This window comes from Hippocampus zosterae, chromosome 3 (assembly GCF_025434085.1).
Source record: "Hippocampus zosterae strain Florida chromosome 3, ASM2543408v3, whole genome shotgun sequence".
Taxonomy (NCBI): domain Eukaryota; kingdom Metazoa; phylum Chordata; class Actinopteri; order Syngnathiformes; family Syngnathidae; genus Hippocampus; species Hippocampus zosterae.
Genome location: NC_067453.1, coordinates 4,834,285 through 4,854,317, shown reverse-complemented (window position 1 = coordinate 4,854,317; position 20,033 = coordinate 4,834,285). Strand labels below are relative to the sequence as shown.

At 41.6% G+C, this 20,033-nt stretch overlaps 1 protein-coding gene and 1 long non-coding RNA gene across 2 annotated transcripts in view; one reads left to right on the top strand and one right to left on the bottom strand.

Annotated features, from left to right (window-relative positions):
- The window catches only part of cdk10 (cyclin-dependent kinase 10), a 29,173-nt gene extending 18,557 nt beyond the window's left edge, over positions 1-10,616 (bottom strand). The window contains exons 1-6 of the mRNA XM_052060949.1: positions 10,450-10,616; positions 7,418-7,490; positions 7,260-7,331; positions 6,966-7,068; positions 5,573-5,654; positions 2,857-2,924 (exon numbers count right to left, since the gene is read on the bottom strand). Coding sequence (XP_051916909.1) covers positions 2,857-2,924; positions 5,573-5,654; positions 6,966-7,068; positions 7,260-7,331; positions 7,418-7,490; positions 10,450-10,554 — 503 coding nt within the window. The 5' untranslated portion in view covers positions 10,555-10,616. The remainder of the gene's footprint in view (positions 1-2,856; positions 2,925-5,572; positions 5,655-6,965; positions 7,069-7,259; positions 7,332-7,417; positions 7,491-10,449) is intronic.
- The window catches only part of LOC127597785 (uncharacterized), a 151,558-nt gene that overhangs the window by 128,242 nt on the left and 3,283 nt on the right, over positions 1-20,033 (top strand). The window lies entirely within an intron of this gene.

Sequence of the window (20,033 nt, the reverse complement as noted above, 5' to 3'; positions counted from 1 at the left end):
GGCCCGCAGGTTGGGCGCAATGGAACACGTGTTGCATTGACTGAGGTCTCGTAGACTGGTGAGTGATGTTTCATAGAGTACTGCTTCCCTCTAGTGGCTAAATGAGTAATAGCATTCACTAAATGAGTAATAGCATTTAGACACTAGAGGGCATCACTCACGAGTTAACAAGACATCACTTCGTGTTTATATTGACTGATATGTCATATTTCAAATGATCCTTGCAGTTGTGGATATGTGTATTGCTTGTTCATTTCCCTGTTGTTCGAGTCAAAGGTTTTGTGAGTATTGAAAAGTCATGGTGATACATTTTATGTTTCAAATCAATCAATTTGCACTCAGGAGACTTCTGTTTAAGAAAAAGTCAAGTGAATAAGCAGTTGCATGTGATATACCTGTTTCAAATGAACCAAAAGAAATTCTTAAGATTGTTGAAATTAAAATAAAAATGGAAATGTGAAACAGATTGGTTTACTAAAATTTGTTGAACAATATTGTTGTTCAATGTAAAGAATGTCAGCCAAGGTCGGCCTCCCGACATTTTACCACATAAAATCTGGCCCCCTTGGCAAAAAGTTTGGACACCCCTGATTTAGAGTTTTCAATCCGCCTGCCATGCATTAGGGATGTGAATCTCAGCACTGAGGACGATTCGATACACATCTCGATGCACTGCCAGCGATGCGGTACTTAAACGATACATGGAATTTTCTGGCAACACGGTGCGATACGTTTCACCGTCTTCACCATGTGATACGACGCGATACACATTTAGTTCAAATCAATGCGATCCGATACGATACAGTGCAATTTGTTGTGATATTGTGCAATTAAACATGATGCAAATACGCAAAGAAAAAAAGTTTTAAAAAAGATGGAATTCAGTATGGTATTGCAAAACGTAGACCACTTTATTCCTTATAAACAGTAGAACTAGTAAAACAACTTATTTAAGCCCTTTCACAATTGGGTTTTGTGCAAAGAAAATGTAAACAATTTGGCACCTGAGACTCACAGCTGTTGCTGTAGTGTAAACATAGACTAGTCACGGAGTGTCTTATATGAAATATTCATCTCCAGAGGACAGAAAAAAAATACCATTGAAACAATGTGGCAATCATAGCCTCAAAGCTGCTGTCTGTATTGTAGCGTACACAGACCACTCTCACCGAGTGTCAAAATGAAATGTCCAAAAGAGTCATCCATATATAGTTTTTCCTTGCGCGGTCACAGTGAGCTGCAAGGGGACCCCCAAAATAAGAGGCGATTTTTTTCTGATCCTGACCTGGTTTGCCAAGAGTTTCTCCGGTGTCCAACGAGGAACTGGACGGGAAGGCGCGGGGAGGGGGCGGGAAACGTGTCGGTGATGTGGTGCCATCGTTTTAAGTGGTCTGCATATTTGTGGTGCTGCCGTTGTATGGCTTCGTAGTGCGACATTCTTTGCAAATTACGGAGCTTTGATCAATCTTTCCGTCTTTCTTTTCGAAGCCGTAGTATTACCAAACATAAGATCTGAATGTTGCGGAAGCATTAAATACAGTAGTTTCCTCGCTGCTGCTTGCGCAAACTTCCATAGTGTTTCGCTAGTTGTGTACTGGACTGTATGTGACGCACGGCTACCGTCCGTATTCAACACAAAACGCAAAACAATGATGGTGCATTCATTGCGCCGAGGAAATGGCAGATAGGTGACATTTAACATGAATAAAACGGCGCTTGAATCGGATTTTACCGATACCCACCAATGCATCGTGATGAATCTCGATTTCACCCGTCAATCGCGTCGTACCCAGTGAATGAGCCGATGCACTCGCATCGCGCAAGTGCGCATCAATGTATCGATTAATATCGATTAGTTTCCACACCCTTACCATGCATGTTTTTGGAATGTGGGAGGAAACCAGAGCACCCGGAGAAAACCCAGGCAGGGAGAACATGAAAACGCCACACAGGGAGGCCGGAGATGGATCTGAACCCGGTACCTCTGCACTGTGAAGTCGACGTGCTAACCCACTGGACTACTGGGCTGTCCACGAGTTCATGTTGCTGAACTGCATTTGAATTTGTGATTATTTATTGATTTCGTTTTAGTTTTCAGAATGAAATGGTTCAAAAAGTTAACAGTTTAACAATGATTTTTTTTTCAGGCAAATTGATGCACTTAAAATCTTTTCTGTTACACTGCAGGGGTGTCAACCTCATTTTTGTTGCGGGCCTGATTTTAGTAACAGTTTCCCTTGAAGGGCCGTTATGACTGTTTAAGTTACTGTAATGAGGGGGTTGGTATCTAAAGAAATGCTGACAGAATCACTATTATTTTTTTTACAAATGATAATTTGAAATTTGATAAAGATTTCAGCTAGCATCTTGAAAATTGACATCTTTGATTTGCTTTCGCGGGCCACATAGAATGATGTGTTGGGCCAGATCTGGCCCCCGGGTCTTGAGTTTGCCACCAGTGTGTTACAGACTAAAAAACATTAATATTTCTTTTCATCTTAATTTAATGTTAATAAGGATACAATGTAATGCAGAGATGTACTCATATGAATTTTAGAGACAAATTATAGTAGCGGCAGAGAATGCGTGTGTGTGTGTGTGTGTGTGTGAGTGTGTGTGTGTGTGTGTGTACAGCTTCAAACTCTTGGTCAAAATCACATACATTGTCGCAGATTACTTTCACTGGAAGATTTGCTCTCTGTTAAACCAGCGTTGCTTCAATAGGGATTGTGTTTGTTTGTAAGCGTACAAAGAGAGAAACATCCAAGTCTCTCTGACTTGGAGTTTAAGTAAGATAAAAATTAGCTTTTGTTTTTTCTTTTTTTAAAAAGGCAAAGTAAAACTATTGACATTCACCTGTGAATGATAAAATTGTGGTGGAGATAGCGCAAGCCTCTCAGCAATTGCAGTGTAATACATTTCACCTGAAAAAAAATGAAAGGAAAAGAATCACAACGTTGCCGAATGCAATGTATCAACACACATCTCTGTACTAATTGGACAATTTCTGTGAGAATTGCCATTCATCAAATAACATTTTTGACTTTTTAAAACCATTTTGAACTTTAATGTAAGACATACAGTATATGATTCACAACATTAATAACAGAAACCCTGCTGCCAGAAAATGTATTCAAATTTAATGCCATATTCAAGTAAATTTTTTTCACTCTTGAGCCATTGACTTTGAAAGAAATTAGGGTTCGGAAGATTATTATCGATACAGAAACGCGCAAGCACGATGGCCATGAATCAATGCCATTAGGGGATTCAATGTTTTTAATATCTCCGAATCACTCCAGTCCAACCTGGTGTGAAAAGAGGCCGAGCAGGGCTGTGACATCACTGTCATCTGCTTGGCTGCTTGCTGACTCTTGCTTGGCTCTCGACGAAGGCGGACGCTTTTTGCTTTCTGCGCTGTCCCCCACACCACCCCACCCTTCCCTGCTCGCGACTCAGTCTTTGTGCTGTCTTATGTCTGACTTTTCCTAGCCTCCTGTCGTATTTTCATCCTAAAAACAAACATGGAATTGGTTGGCTGGTCTCTCGATGCCATCGACAACATTTTCTCGATGAGAAGAGCAGGCAGTGGGGAGCCTACTTGCCCCTCGGGAACTTTTGCTGCTGGGTACACCATAGATCCTTGGAGGAAGCGGAGAATGGTGTGCCTGTCAACACTCTCCGTTGAGGATTTGGACGACATCTACATTTTCGGCCTTCCGTTTACAGGTATGCTGCCGTTTGGTGTGAGCAGCTTCCTGATCTCTCGAAAATTCAACCGACGGGAGCGGCTCTATTGGACGAGGCTGCCGGTCTAAGGATGGCATAACTCCTACAATACCACTATACAGTTCATTTAAAATAATTGTATTTGTTCATAATTAAATGAATAGACAGTTGAATTTCTGGTGGATACAAATTTTATGAAAGACTCATTCAGATGCATATGGAAGGTCACGTTAATATAATCCAAAATATCGCAAATTTTGGTCTAATATTTTCAGACGAGGATTATGTTTGTATCCGTGTGCATATGAATTTTGGTGCTATTTTAAAAGCTATTTAAAAGTAATTTAAACTTGAGTAACAATTACTCTACAGCAGGCAAGTCCAAAGTCCGGCCCGCGGGCCAAATCCGGCCCGCGGTCGAATTTCATCCGGCCCTCGGCCCCTGTCATAAAATCAGTGCCGTCTGGCCCGCAGGTTGGGCGCAATGGAACACGTGTTGCATTGACTGAGGTCTCGTAGACTGGTGAGTGATGTTTCATAGAGTACTGCTTCCCTCTAGTGGCTAAATGAGTAATAGCATTCACTAAATGAGTAATAGCATTTAGACACTAGGGGGCATCACTCACGAGTTAATAAGACATCACTCCGTGTTTATATTGACTGATATGTCATATTTCAAATGATCCTTGCAGTTGTGGATATGTGTATTGCTTGTTCATTTCCCTGTTGTTCGAGTCAAAGGTTTTGTGACTATTGAAAAGTCATGGTGATACATTTTATGTTTCAAATCAATCAATTTGCACTCAGGAGACTTCTGTTTAAGAAAAAGTCAAGTGAATAAGCAGTTGCATGTGATATACCTGTGTCAAATGAACCGAAAGAAACTCTTAAGATTGTTGAAATTAAAATAAAAATGGAAATGTGAAACAGACTGGCTTACTAAAATTTGTTGAACAATATTGTTGTTCAATGTAAAGAATGTCAGCCAAGGTCGGCCCCCCGACATTTTACCACATAAAATCTGGCCCCCTTGGCAAAAAGTTTGGACACCCCTGCTCTACAGAGTTGATTGACAAAATAATTGACAATTGATTCAATCAAGCAAAATAATTTACCTAATATTGTTTATTGTAATTAAGATTGATTCATTGCTTATGTTTGTTCATATAGTCATTAGGAAAGGGCCTCCCAAAAAATTGCATTTTAAATTGCAACAGCAATATTGAGGAGGAAAAATATTATAATTCCCGGTAATTATTTTCCAAAAGTGTCCATCCCTAATTTGTTTTACTATTTCTATTTTGTAGTAAACACTCTTCTCTTCTACGGTCTCATGACAACCTGAATCAGACTGACGCTCTCGACCAGTAGACGTTCCCTTCGCTTCTTGGGCTTGTATATTCCTATAATAGTCCATTCAAATATGCAGTGAAAGCATTTCATTTTAGATAAACTAAAATAAGAAAATGAAGACACGTTAGAACACCCCACTAAGCGAATTTAAGAATTTTTAAGGCCGCCAATTTAGATTTTCGGATTGAAGAGACAGCAGAAACCTTGATCAAAGCATTCTATCATAACGTTTCCAGTGGTTTGATGGAAAAAAAAGGAATTGTTTACATACCTCAAATTTCACGTCATTAAAACATAAGGTTAGCTCTTTTGGGTACTTCAAGTTGAATTGTACAGACATTTGTTTAATCCACAAAGTATAGCAAGACTCAATAAAGCTGCACAAGTTAACCTGAGCCAAGTCATTTCGGTCACTGTTGAATTAGTCCTTTCTTGCACAATCACCTTTCTTTCAATCACAAATCAAGTTTGACATGAGGTTCTGCCTTACCTGCGCTTCAGAGAATGGTGTCTGAATGTTTTCCAGAAGACTAGCCAGGTCCTGCTCGCAGTAGCTCATCACAAGGAACAGACTAAACATGAAACCCAAAAAGGACATTTTCAAGAAGGGGTGCTACATGGTATGATTTGGAGGCTGGGTCTTAACTTGACAATTGATGCATTTTATTTTTTTATCTTCACTTAAATTGGTGCCCCTAACCAGTGTACAGATTTGAATAACACACTACCCACACTCACAGCTGGGGTTCGGTGAATTTATTGCCTCATATACCAGCGTGTCAGTAATGGAGTGTTTCATTCAAATACCGGTACATTCCCGTGTTTGGTTAACATGCAGAAATAAGATGCCGTGTGATGCTCGTAAAAGTATTTCATTACAATAGATTAGTGTGGAATAATGAGGTCCAACGTCTCTATTGAAGTTGTGCGTTCAGAATTTGACCATAATTTGACAGGGAATTTTGCATCTGAAGTAAAAAAAACAATTAGCAGCGAGTCAATCAAGATGGAATTTCACTGGAATGCTAATCAACAAGCAACAAAGAATTTACTGCATATTTTGCTTTTTCTATGGCATTTTATGGATTCCTTTTGGTTTTATTTTTTTTTTTGGGATACCTTTTCCAAATGGTGACCAGCCTCAACAACATCAGAACAATAAACACCAGTTGTTATAGTGCCACTCCCAAGTTTTGAAACAATAAGGTCTTAGCCCTTGGATTTTGTTATATCCTGAAGACGTTTGGGACGGCAAAGTGGTCGACAGTTTCACACGCCGGCCTCACAGTGCAGAGGTCAATGATTCGATTGCCGATCTTCCGGCATGGAGTTTGCGTGTTCTCCCTGTTCCTGCGTGGGGTTTCTCCAGGTACTCCGGTTTCCTCCCACATTCCAAAAACCATGCATGGCAGGTTAATGGAGCTAACCAACACAGCATCAGTTCAGTGTCAATACAGTTTGTGTAATGTGTCAATTCCCTCCTCAAGGCATCATCAACTCATCACTACCAACTGGATCGGGTTTTGAGGAAGACCCACCTCTCTGAAGGCGTCTTCCGACAGCGTTTCATCTTTTTAAATGGACTTTTACATTCTTCTAAATAACAATGTATAACACAATATTATTTAAATTGTTGCCCACTCGGCATCCATTGCAGCCTGTGGTAATCGTGGAAGGGGTATTCTCCAATCTGCGGCCCCTTCTCAATGTGTTTCATTTTTCCCCATAAATATTTACTTGCCCTCCTGGGGGTTAAGCACAAGAGACATCTTTAATATTTGTGAACTGTGGGCATGTTAAGTCCTTTGAGACATTTTGTGATGAAAGGTTATATCAATAAATTTGACATAACATACTCCACTTGTTAACTTTACAATGCTAACCTTTCAAAATGGCTGCCCACAACAACCTCCTTCAGCTCCACTATGTTGGGATGTCGGAGCCTCAGCAACAGTGTGATCTCTCTGAGGCTGCTGATAGGAATCCCTGACACACGCGCGTGCGCGCACACACACACACACACACACACACACACACACACACACACATATACAAACAAAAAGGCCCTATCAGTGTTAGCACGTACAAATGTGAACATTCTCCAAATTATAAACTATTTGAAAATAGTTTTGAGTTGAATAAAGAAATGACAAAGACACCACTGACTCTGGATTTACCATCTTTTTCTTTATCCATCCGAACTTTCTTCAGTGCTACAATTTCATCAGATTTTGTGTCACGAGCACGGTCTGTAGGAAAAATGGTAGCAAGTCATTTTACAGCGGGGCTTCAAATTAGAACTGCATCTTCTCTCTCAGTTATGGAAATGACTTACAAACAATGCCATAGGTTCCTTCCCCTATTCGGTTGAGCTTTTCAAAGCCTCGAACACTTCTGCACATCCCAAACTAGGGTGGGCAGAGGAAAGTTACTGTTTTGAAACCAAAGGGCCATTAACAGGCTCAGTAAACAATGGCATCCATTGAAATTTTAAACAGACAAACAAACAATTTGAAGCAATTTAAATCAAGACTCCTCATAGATGAGCAATAACTACTTTGTAACATGAAAACGATCCTTGCCTCTTGGTAAATGTGGGCATAGCATTTTTTTAACTGTAAAACCAAGATATTTTCGACTGTCAATAATAAAAACATCCGTTGATCTATCATCTGAACGTCTTATCTTCTCAAGGGTGGCGGGCGTGCTGGAGCATATCTCATCTGACTTCTGGTGATAGGCGGAGCACAATCAAAACTGGTTGCCAGCCACTCACAGGACACACGTAGACAAACAACCAGTCACACTCACAATCACACCTCAGAACAATTTACAGTGACCAATTAGTTTTTATTTTGCCATGACGGGTAACTCTCCTGCCTGTGTCATTTTGCCATGGATGGCTCTGATTGGTCAATCAACTGAGCAAAGAATTCAGTAGCTTGCTGTGAATGAGTTATTTTTGCATGATGTGTAGGTTGCCATATTAGGGCCATACTGGCTTCCACATTAACTGGCTCTCGTTTCCAGATGTGGCTGCTCGGACAATTCATGTCATGTGCATTACTTTGCATTTCCTAATCATAACTTTACCTTCACTTAGTTCATCCATTGTGTTTTATAGGTTAAGAACTTTGAACTCATGAACACTAAGCTCATTTTTGAAATTAATTTGACCTCTTTTCATTATTACCCTCCTACTCATCCTTACCCTAAACATAATCACTTTTTTTGTGTGCCGGCCTAATCATTTTGCCAATTATTTTTGTTTCACAAGCTACATCGAAATTGTTCAACTGCATGTCTGATCAATTCTTCAATTACCGGTAATACGCGAAACAAAATGGCTCATTTACAGCTCAACAGTGGCTGCAGGAAATTGGAAACTAATTAAATAATAATAATAATGATAATGGATGGATGGATGGATGGATAGATGGAAAATAATTTAAAAAAAGGTACTGAACACAACAGTATTTGAACCCGTGACACAAAAGAATAAAGCAACACCTTTGGGACGATCATTCTATCTACCCAGTTGGCACACTATAAGGGGTGCAGAATTTACACATATAGGTCAGCGCAGTCAGGCCAGCCTCCACTCACAAAGTTGAAATCAAGCCAGCCACCACAATGATTGTTAATATTCTGAATTACGGTAATATGTCGCCACAAGCGTCTTTGGCCACTTTCAAAATAAAAGCTTTCCAACTAATGCATTCACGTCAGCGGTTTGGATTTAATACATTCATTCATTAATTCATCTTCCGTACCGCTTGATGCTCACGAGGGTCGCGGGTCACGAGGGTCACCTACTCTCCGGGCAGTAGGGCGGGGGACACCCCGACACCCTGAATCGGTTGCCAGCCAATCGCAGGGCACACAGAGACGAACAACCATCCGCGCTCACACTCACGCCTAGGGACAATTTAGTACATTGTTATGAAATTACTTCTCCGCGGTCAGGCAACAATGAGTCCACCCAGGGAGAATGAAAACTGTCTCAAAATAGCACAGAGAAACGTTCTTCAGTTGAGATAGAAACATAAGTTAATGTTAAAGCTACATCAATACAATACATCCTGATTTATATAGCGCTTTCACAAATGACTAAAATATGTTATGTGTTGTGTTTATGATCTTGCTTTATGTAAATTGTTTTGCTAAGCGCTTTGTTACAGCTGCAGCTCTTGTGAAAGCATGTATTTGTATTGTAAAATTACACTTGGTTTAAAAAAAATTAAATGTTGCATCAGATCCTAATTAAAGTATTATGGCTAGATACCTGGGGTGGCTTAGTGTGCCACAGACCTGGTCTGATTGTGCAAAAAAAGGATTTTAAAAAAATGCAGATATAAAGGTCGAAATGTCAAGATTTCAAAGGCTTTTTATTTTGAAATGCAAGATCAGACCTTAATGAAAGTGTTATGGTTGGATACTTGGAATGTCCTATTGTTCCCTAGACCTGTTCTTGTTGCGGGATAACGCAACTGAATTTTTTAATATATTTTTTAAAATTCAGGTGTATAGTTCAATATGTCAGATTTCAGAGGCCTTTTATTTTTAATTGCAGCATCATATGCTAATGAGAGTACAGTACTGTGGTTGGATACCTGGGGTGACCTGGTATTCCCTCGACCTGTTTAGTTCCGAAATAACATACATTTATTTTTAATTTCATTTTTTAAAATCAGGTTTAATTTTAGTCATTCATACAGTGAACGCTAACTTTTCTTTCGATTTCAACTTCAGAACCCTTCTTGGTGCTATTCTGAGACAGTTTTCATTCTCCCTGGGTGAACTCACCGTTGCCCGACCGTGGAGACATTATTAAAAAAATTACCGGTACATAAAATACAAACCACTGACGTGCATTCATTAGCATGGACAACTCTTATATTTGAAGTGGCCAATGCCGGCTCGCCGACGGCAGATTACCGTAATGCACAGTATTAACAATAGCTGTAGTGGTTATCTTGACTTCAACTTTGCGAGCAGAAGCTGTCCTGAACACAGTTTGGATAGGCTCCATCACGCCCCGCGCTCCTTATGAGGATAGGGGGATCATAAAACGGATGGATGAACGGATGGGGTGGAGATTGGCCTGTCTGGCCTGACCGCAGTTGTAGTTCTCGAGGGATTCAAGGAAATCGCTGGGTGGCGAGATGCCGCTCACTGTAAAATAATCACTGCGTAAAAACATTTACAACGAACGGTAACACGGCACGGAGTTTTCAGTACAGCAAGGGACTACGAACAATTTACTTACTATTTGTATGTAAATATGTAAATAACTGCTACTCAAAATTAAGTGAAATATCACTTTTATTTGGATAGTCCTAGCGTTTGACATCACTCCGTACTTACTCTATCATTTTTGGGCACTGTGAAAACTTTGTTCTTCAGCGATTTGAGCCGTATCGGCCCCAGTTCTTCCTCTCCGGGGACGTCCATCCGACAGCGATTAGGCATAATAACCAGGAGTTTCAACGCTTGCGTCGCATAAGAGTGGGCGTGGAAAATGAAGTCTTGTTTCGGGGCGCGTGTCAGTGACGTTATGTCACGTGACCAGGAGACTGACATCTCGTTTGAGCTTTTTGTGCCGAGCGGGAAAAGTCACGTGACCAGGTACAACGAGTACTGTAATTGCTTTCGCTCATTCCGTGTCACAAGCAGTGTGAATGTGGCGCCCACGCGTTGTGACTCCCAGTAGACGTGTTCACAGAGAGAGAGAGAGAGAGAGAGAGAGAGAGAGAGAGAGAGAGAGAGAGAGAGAGAGAGAGAGAGAGAGAGAGATCGTGAGGAGTATTTGCGAGTTATTCATCTTGAGTTAGCTATTAAATTCAGTTAATTTGTTATTCAAGTAGTTATCCAGTCATTCATTTATAAAGCCAAAGACAGAAAATGATTACATCGTCATTCACACAGTTCAGTTGTCCATAGATAAATACTGTAGTTGAGGTTCAGTCATTCAGTTTAGATGCAGTGCAGTGTGTACACAGTATTAGGATTAGTTCAGTCAGACATCTACATGTGGTCGGAATTTGGAGGGATGCGACATTACAAGCTTTCACATCAAATACAAAATGCAATACTGCACGCTGTGCAGCAGGAGTCCTTAAAGAGCCAGTATGACATAATATCCGCCGTCACCTTGTTTGATCCATTTTGCTTTGGAGGTGCAAAGCAGATAAATTCAGTGCTCCGTGGACGTTTGCAGTGGATGTCATTGGATTTCATTCATAAATATGACACCAGCATGGAACAATCCCTCTGAAGCACTGTAGAAATCAATTTCATCCATCCATCCATCCATTTTCCGAACCGCTTGATCCTCACTAGGTTATGCGGGGGGGGGGGGGGGGGGGGGGGGGGGCTGGAGCCTATCCCAGCCGTCTCCGGGCAGTAGGCGGGGGACACCCTGAATCAGTTGCCAGACAATCGCAGGGCAAGCAGAGACGAACAACCATCCACGCCCACACTCACACCTAGTGACAATTTAGAGCGGCCAATCAGCCTGCCATGCATGTTTTTTTGGAATGTGGGAGGAAACCGGAGCACCCGGAGAAAACCCACGCAGGCCCAGGGAGAACATGCAAACTCCACACAGGGAGGCCTGAGCTGGAATCGAACCTCTGCACTGTGAAGCCGACGTGCTAACCACTGGACTACCGGGCTGCCCAGAAATCAATTTGATGCACAAATTATAATCATTATCACCTTAAAATATTTTAATGGCACCCCATTCGGATGGGTCGCACATGGAAGCACGGTAATGGGTGATACGAACCACAACACCATCACTGACACCAGTGGTAAGCCTTTTAATCACTTTCGCTTCATGAATTTTTTGCCAACAACAATGGGTGTTGAGGTGGGCCTTCGTTCTTTGACAGCATCAGCTATAGTGATGTTAGATGAGGAGGCATAGATATCATCTTGCGATGGAGCAGTGATGAGAATGGCAGGTGGATGTGACACAGAGTCAAAATCTGAGGACTCACTTTGGGGCTTTGAGGAGGATGAGGGCATCTCTGAAACAAAGAGGCATAAATTTTACATCAAACGAAAGGAAAATGCAACATTTTGCAGAATAAAGTTATTGATCTAACTTTATTTGATTACCAAAAATTAATGTCTATCTTTATAATTTCAATATCATCATATGACTATGGCAAGCTGATTTAACACACTAAATTGTCCCTAGGTGTGAATGTGAGCGTGGATGGTTGTTCGTCTCTGTGTGCCCTGCGATTGGCTGGCAACCGATTCAGGGTGTCCCCCCGCCTACTGCCCGAAGACAGGTGGGATAGGCTCCAGCACCCCTCACGACCCTCGTGAGGATCAAGCAATTCGGAAAATGAATGAATGAATGAATAATATCTGTCACTGGAGTTGGGCTAAAACTTTAGACATCAAAACATGATAAAATGTGATATTTTTTAACAAAGCTTTGCAATTGGACAATATACACAGATGCTATTTTTACATATCATATGAAACCAACCTAAAGTGTGGAAAATGGCTTGCTCTCTTTGTTGCAATGTTTATGTTCAAATAAAGATGCCTTTTTTGGTCTCATGAAAAGTGATTATTTTCGATATACAAAGATTATTTTTGACACCAATGATATGCAGGGTATTTCATAAGTCTATGTCACTTGACAAAAACTCATATACTAGGAATCAGCAAGGTAGCAAGCCCATTTCGCTGGAATGGTAAGTTTTCAGCTGCGATGATCTTCTCAGGCAATTGTTACATCACAAATCAATGTTTTTAATGTTTGTGTAAAACCCGAATTGCACTGATTTCTTTTTCTTTTCCTTTTCCTGATAATTCCCTGGAAATTAGAATGACTTGTGTCTTGAGAGTTTGATGACAATGAGTCATGCAGACAGACATATTCAACTCAGATTTCAGAAAGACATTTCAAAGCATTTGGCAAGAAATGGAATACTGTTTCAATGCATGCTGTGTAAACCAAGCGCTTGATGTTGAACATTTGTGAAAAAATTTATAAAACGGAAATATATTGGATTTTTGTGTTCCAAACCTGAGATCAATTGCATTCGGGAAATAGAAATTGCGTTTTCATATCTTCAATACAGTATTAGGTAGCAAAGTCACACAGACTTAAGAGAAACCTGTATTATTTATTGTATGTCGAGATTGGCTACATAATTGAGATCCTCTCACTGTCCATAACGTTACAATGGACTGACATGCAAGTAGGGTGAAGTTCATTTCCTAATACTGTGTATGAGTTCACGCACGCGCGCGCGCGCGTGTGTGTGTGTGTGTTGCCATTCATATCATATGAAGAACAGCAGCAACTTTCAAATAGGATTGTACTAATTTCTTAAGCGAGTTAGCTGTGCCATATTACACAGTATTAATACGTTGTAGACTAACAATAATGAATGTAATGATGAACAAATGTATTTATTTTCAATATGAACATGTGTTGAAAAGGAATTAACATCATACTAAACAATTTAAAAATATATATTTTTAATTACATTTATTTTGCTGATAAAGAACCCTAAAAGGAAAAAAAATCACCTCATATATAGAAACAAGTCATCACACACATTTAGGCATACAGTATAGGGAATGTGTCCGAGTGAAAGGGGCGAGCAAACATTGTTGTTAAGATGCACAATTCACTTATACTGAGTATAATGGTTGGTACAATGTAGGTTGTATAATAAATGAAATTTAAGATGCAGTTATAAGTATCAAATATTTCATAATTGATTACTGTGAATATTGACTCTTTGACAATACTGTATTGCAAAATCAATACATTAAATGACTATGTAGAAGGTCAAACTAAAAAAAAGGAAACATATTTTAATGTAACAGTCAATGGGTAATACTTTTTTCGAACCTGACTTTTCCTCCTGGCTTGGTCCAGACCCCATGCAGTTTCAGTTAGCAAGTGCGTGGTCCATAAATTCCCTCATTTTCATATCAACCGAAACTAAATCACATTTATGCATTAAAGAGCAAATTCTGTTCATGCTCGACTACATCTTCCTGTCAGTCACTGCCTGTCTCACGAACACTAATCCGGTGTTCTACGAATTAGTAAGAGTGGCTTGACACATTGTAATAACTGTTAAAGATGGCCAATGACTGCCATTCATAAACAGGGGCGGCAAGAGACCTTTGGATGGACATGTGCTTAAAAATGAAAAATCTCATGATTCTGTTTTGTTTGTTTTGGGGGGTTTTCCAGTCTCCAGCTGGAGAGTCGGCGTTCCCTCAAGAGTCATACCTGTCTCTAATCATACCTCGTTACCAGCTGCCCTTAAAGACTGACAACTGGCTGTCGGATTATTAAGCCTTGCTCACGACTCTGTTCTCAAGTGCTTTCATTCTCAAGAGATTTTCGGTATTTTTCCTCATAGCCTCTGCCTAGTATTCCTAGTAGTTTTGCCCTGTAATTGGTTTCAGTTTAAGTTCTTTTTGTATTGGTTTCCTTGTCCTTTGAGTTGCCAAGCAACTCAGTTTCGAGTGCTTCAGGAATGGTCATCTGGATGTATCTCAGATATCGGCCTTTTCATCACACCTCTCTGGGGCTTCGTCAATTGACTCACATCTTTCCGAGCTGCATTATCTTGGCCTCCAACCTTTTTTTCCATGGTGGGTTACGTATCTCATGGCTCCCATGGTTGCTCTTATCGCCAAGCATCTCTACGATCACTGATGCTGAAGCGTATATCAGCTCATTGGTTTCCGTGACGGTAGGGATCGCCCTCAGCGCTGCATTCACAGTTTCCATGAGAATTTCTGGTGGTACTTCACATCGCCGTTGTAATCGGTTTCTAGGTTGCCCAGCCTTCATTCTTGCCATGTTCTTAGATTTCAGGTCAGTTGCTGCCTCGCTCAACATGTCATTCATTCATTCATGCCTCCCAATCTCATCATCTGCATTCATTGGGGATTGCCTCCCAATCTCTGGTACCACCTCCTCCTCTGATCTGGCAGCCTGGGGCCCTTCACCATGGAATCTGTGGTGTACTTCATCAATCTCAAATTTGTGGATGTTGGAACACTGAACTACTAGTTTTTTTTGTGGTCAACCATGACTGTACTTTTCGAAGTAACCATTCAGTCCACATTCTCTGCATGGAACCCCTCTGTCTCAGGTTGCTTGAGCAGTAGCATTCCAACAGAGCATCTCGCATCTATTCGCGTGAAGGGTCTTGCTCCACACTGGATGATGTTATGTGCTCATAGTGCCCCAGTCTCCCATATGCCAAACCGGTGCCTTACCAACTGAGCTATCCAGCCGCTATATATGTATGTGTATGTATGTGTGTGTGTGTGTGTGTGTGTGTGTGTGTGTGTGTGTGTGTGTGTGTGTGTGTGTGTGTGTGTGTGTGTGTGTGTGCGTGTGTGTGTGAGTGTGTGTGTACAACATGTATATGTATATATCAGTGGCGATTGCTCTCGGACTGAAACGGAAGCTCGGCTTCCCCTAAAATGTCAAAGCATAAGTGATCAAATATATGGATGTAAATTTCATTGTGTGTACATGTACACAACTTGCTCAACTTTTGTTCCAAATCAGCTTATTCTTACTGGTTACGACACGACTCCCTTCTCATTCATTACCGCAGCTTCGCTGTGCTTTAAACGGTGGACGCCGAGCGTCCCTGCAGAGCGTTGACCTCTCGGACGCCTAGCGTCTCGAGAGTTCAGGGTAGGTTGTCCCAATGCGTTGAACGGAGACATGTCATTGGATGCAAGCTGTTTTTTTGTCGCGCCCATGGACGCTCGGCGTCTCTGGGACTGGATGGCAGTGGGAGGGTACCGGACGCCAGGCTTTTCTGCATCAGATTGGATGCTATGTCTGAGCCTGTGTGCCAGTTTGATTGACAACAAAATGAGCCAATCACCGATCTTTTAGTGTAGGCATCGCTGTAAGCCATTTTTCAATTCGCATTCTGTTCTGAGTTGAGCTGGAGACTTATCCTAATCATCTTAGCGACACTCTTTTAGTGCAGTAGTTTCTTAATATGAAGTAAATCAACACTCAACAGGCATGACATGGCACGGAAGACAAGTTGAGAAATTACTTTGCATAGAAGTCAATCACTGAGTACAGAAAAAGCGGTAATCTCTGCAGCGATAATTTTACAATTTACCGGCAGCGACTCCCAGGGACTCGCTGATCAGAAAAGTATGAGTACCATTATGCATTGAGACAGTCCCAAATTTCGAATTCTGAAACGGTCTACTTATTCAATTGCATATGATAATAACACAAACAACAACATATACTGTAGATACAATTATAAATAAATGCTGCAAAAATTTAAATAATTCAGTAGCAGGCCTGAGGATTTCAGAAATTTATGGGAACCGTTTTTCGGTTCCATCGGATTACCCAATGAGAAACAACGGTAACTAATGTTGGGTTCCTTAAACGTTCATTATCGGAACCTATTTTTCTATTTTGACTGATATTCATAATCAAGAATTCTCACACTCAAAAGTATAATGTTTCAAGGGTAAATGTTTGAAAACTATGCATTAACAATGAACATTCCATCAGCAACTGTGTACTCAAGGTTTATTCCAAAAAATAAATGGATCAAAAACTGGTGTACTCATGTGGCATCATCAGGGTATTTTTTTCCAATCTCACACTGCAAAGATTAATTTACTGGTGATCATTAATACAGGTAAGTATTGATGTGGCTTGACATTCTCTTCCCAAGACGATGCATGTGTAATCTACTATCAATTTGATGAAAGAATTTAACACACGTCATCAGGCGCCGACAGGTATGGCAGCCTCGGTCACACGCTCCCTAGTATTATCCCTGTTTTTGTCATTTTCGTTTGTTTTTGGCGACCCTGATCGGCTTACTTACACGAGGGAAAAGTTGCTGTGCATTGGGGAGTCTACGCTCGGTCTTTTTTCACCAGCACACGAAAATCCACAAGATTTTTCAGAGCTAATCGCGAGCGGAGCGGCTGCGCTGTACGGAGCATGGAAACGCCGCCGGAGGAGGGGGAAGCGAGCCGGCGTGCTTGTCAAGCTCCGGCAGCGCAGATTTCGAACCCCGCTCCCATCGATCCATCTTGCTAATCTACGATCTCTGCCAAACAAGATGGATGAACTTCTTCTCCTCACAAAGACCAACAAAACATTTGCACGTTCTGCTGCGCTCTGCTTAACTGAAACCTGGCTCAGTGACCGCCATCCAGATCCCATGCTACATCTACCCGGTTTCCACCTTCTCCGAGGCGACCGCGACACGGAGCTATCAGGGAAATCGAAAGGTGGTGGGATTTGCTTCTATATCAACGAAGAATGGTGCACTGATGTCACGAAGCTCGACGCACACTGCAGCCCGGACCTGGAGTCGCTGTCTTTAAACTGCAAGCCATTATACTCGCCACGCGAGTCCACCTAGTGCACCTTTTTACTAGTCGGTGTTTACATTCCGCCACAAGCTAACGCTAACACGGCGATACAAACTCGAGCCGAACAAGTAAACAAACTCGAGCTAAAATACCCAGAGTCACCCCTGATCATTTTGGGCGATTTTAATAGAGCACATCTTAACCGTGAACTTCCCAGATATAAGCAGCACATCGACTGTTTCACCAGAGAAGGCAACATTCTAGACCACTGCTATACAACAATCAAAAATGCATACCGATCGGTCGCCCGTGCAGCATTGGGTCTTTCTGACCACAATTTAATCCACTTAATACCTACATACAGACAGAAACTCAAATGTGTTAAACCGGTTGTTAAGACTGTGAAAAAATGGACAGATGAAGCAAAGCTAGCTCTACAAGAATGCTTAGACTGCACTGATTGGGGCGTCTTTGAAACTTCAACGGGCACACTGGATGAATACACAGACACTGTAACATCATACATCAGTTTCTGTGAGGACGTGTGTACCAACGAAGTCCTTCCGCTCCTTCAACAATAACAAGCCATGGTTTACTCCCAAACTCAGGCAACTCAGGAAAGAGAAAGAGGCCGCATTTAGAAGTGGAGATAGGGCACTGTACAAACATGCCCGAAACCAATTGACAAAGGAAATTAACATCGCAAAGAGAAGCTATGCAGAGAGGCTGAAAAAACAGTTCTCTGCTAACGACTCAGCATCTGTATGGAATGGCCTGAAAGCAATCACTAACTATAGAATGCCATCCCCCCAAACAGTGAACAACAAGGGTCTTGCTAATGAACTAAACATGTTTTTCTGCCGATTTGAAAAGGACACCCCCATTTCCCACACACACCCACCTCTACCAGAAACCACTCTACCTACCCCCCCACCCTCTTTTTCTCCACTACAGATCCACGAACAGGACGTGAGACGGCTCTTCAAGCATCAAAAGATCAAGAAAGCTCCGGGGCCCGACAAAGTGTCCCCCTCCTGCCTGAAAGTCTGCGCTGACCAGCTGGCTCCGGTCTTCACACAAATCTTCAACAGATCCCTGGAGCTGTGTGAGGTCCCATCCTGCTTCAAACAGTCTACCATCATCCCAGTTCTCATCATCCCATCATTCTTGCTGCTCATGGATATTGTGCTATTGACCTCGTCGCGTTTTGCAATTTCGGTACACCTGCTTTTTGTACGTACGATTTTGGTTTTGTGATTTGGCTTTTGCTCGCATGTGTTTGGATACATTGTTTTCATTTGTATTCGCGGTCTTTATTTTTCTCCCTTGCCTTTTGTGGAAGCGCTTTTTGTTATTCGTTAATGTTCTCTCTGGTCCCTGTTTGACCAGCGCTTTATGTTACCTCTTTATCGGTGCGATTATAAACATTAAAACCTATTTTTGTTTCGGAGACCTTGTTTACGTCTACGTTTTTGGGATCCAGACTTTACTCGGCTTGTCCGAGTCGTGACAATACTGTTTCATAATATTTTTCATAACGATTAGCCTACAAATTTAATGACCAATTTGGCTCGTAATCGTGCCTCTCGTCGTATCTTGCTCTTGTGTTCTGTGCATACATCCCAGGTGAGTTTAGTGATACGCCCTTTGGACGATTCATACGAAAAATCAGACTGGCATTCCCATTTCTAAAATGTCGTAATGAGGAGACCTTTGTGAGTTTTTTGCTCCGCCATCTCAAACTTTCATCCGTGCGATTCCTCAGTTTGCGGAATCACTCCTCAAACACAAACCTCGGAATCCCCGTGACCAAGCTCAAAACCTGGGGGGACCGAGCCTTCTCTGTCACCGCCCCCACCCTCTGGAACGCTCTACCACAACACATCCGCAACTGTACTGACCTCCAATCCTTCAAATCATCCCTTAAAACTCACCTGTTCCGCAATACTTTTAATACCTTTTAATCTCTTTTACCCTTTTTGCTTTTTGTTCATCTAAATGTGCTTTTGTAAATTATGTATTCTTGTGTAAGATTATGTTTACGGAAGAGGATTAGGGCCAATGAAGAAAGAAAAAATAAGGTTGGCAAGATTCTGACTTTAATCCGCTTAGTAGAGCAAAAGGCTCTGGAACGGATTTGCCTAATGCAATTTCCTATAAAGATACTCCGCTTAGTAGAACAGATCTCCGCTTAATAGAACAGGCCGTAAGCAATGAACATTGTAAACTAGTGGTTTTCGAAGTGTAGCTATCGCGATACTGTACCACTATCGCGAGAAAACGCGGTAGTTCTAGCCGTATACAGTAACAGGTAGCACGCGTCACTCCACACATAGACACACGCACGTCACAATGGCTTCAACTTCATTCAAGAGACGAGGGCTATCACCTGCGGATAAGAAGGACATACTCAGACGATACGATGCATTGCCGGATTCTCAGAAGGTACGCCCGCGGTTTCCAGGACTTCCCTCTTATCCAGCGCATTGAGAGGGAAGTCAACCGCAAAATTATGGACTCCTGTTTCCAGACAAAAGTAACGAAATTTTTCTCGTGATTTGAGATGT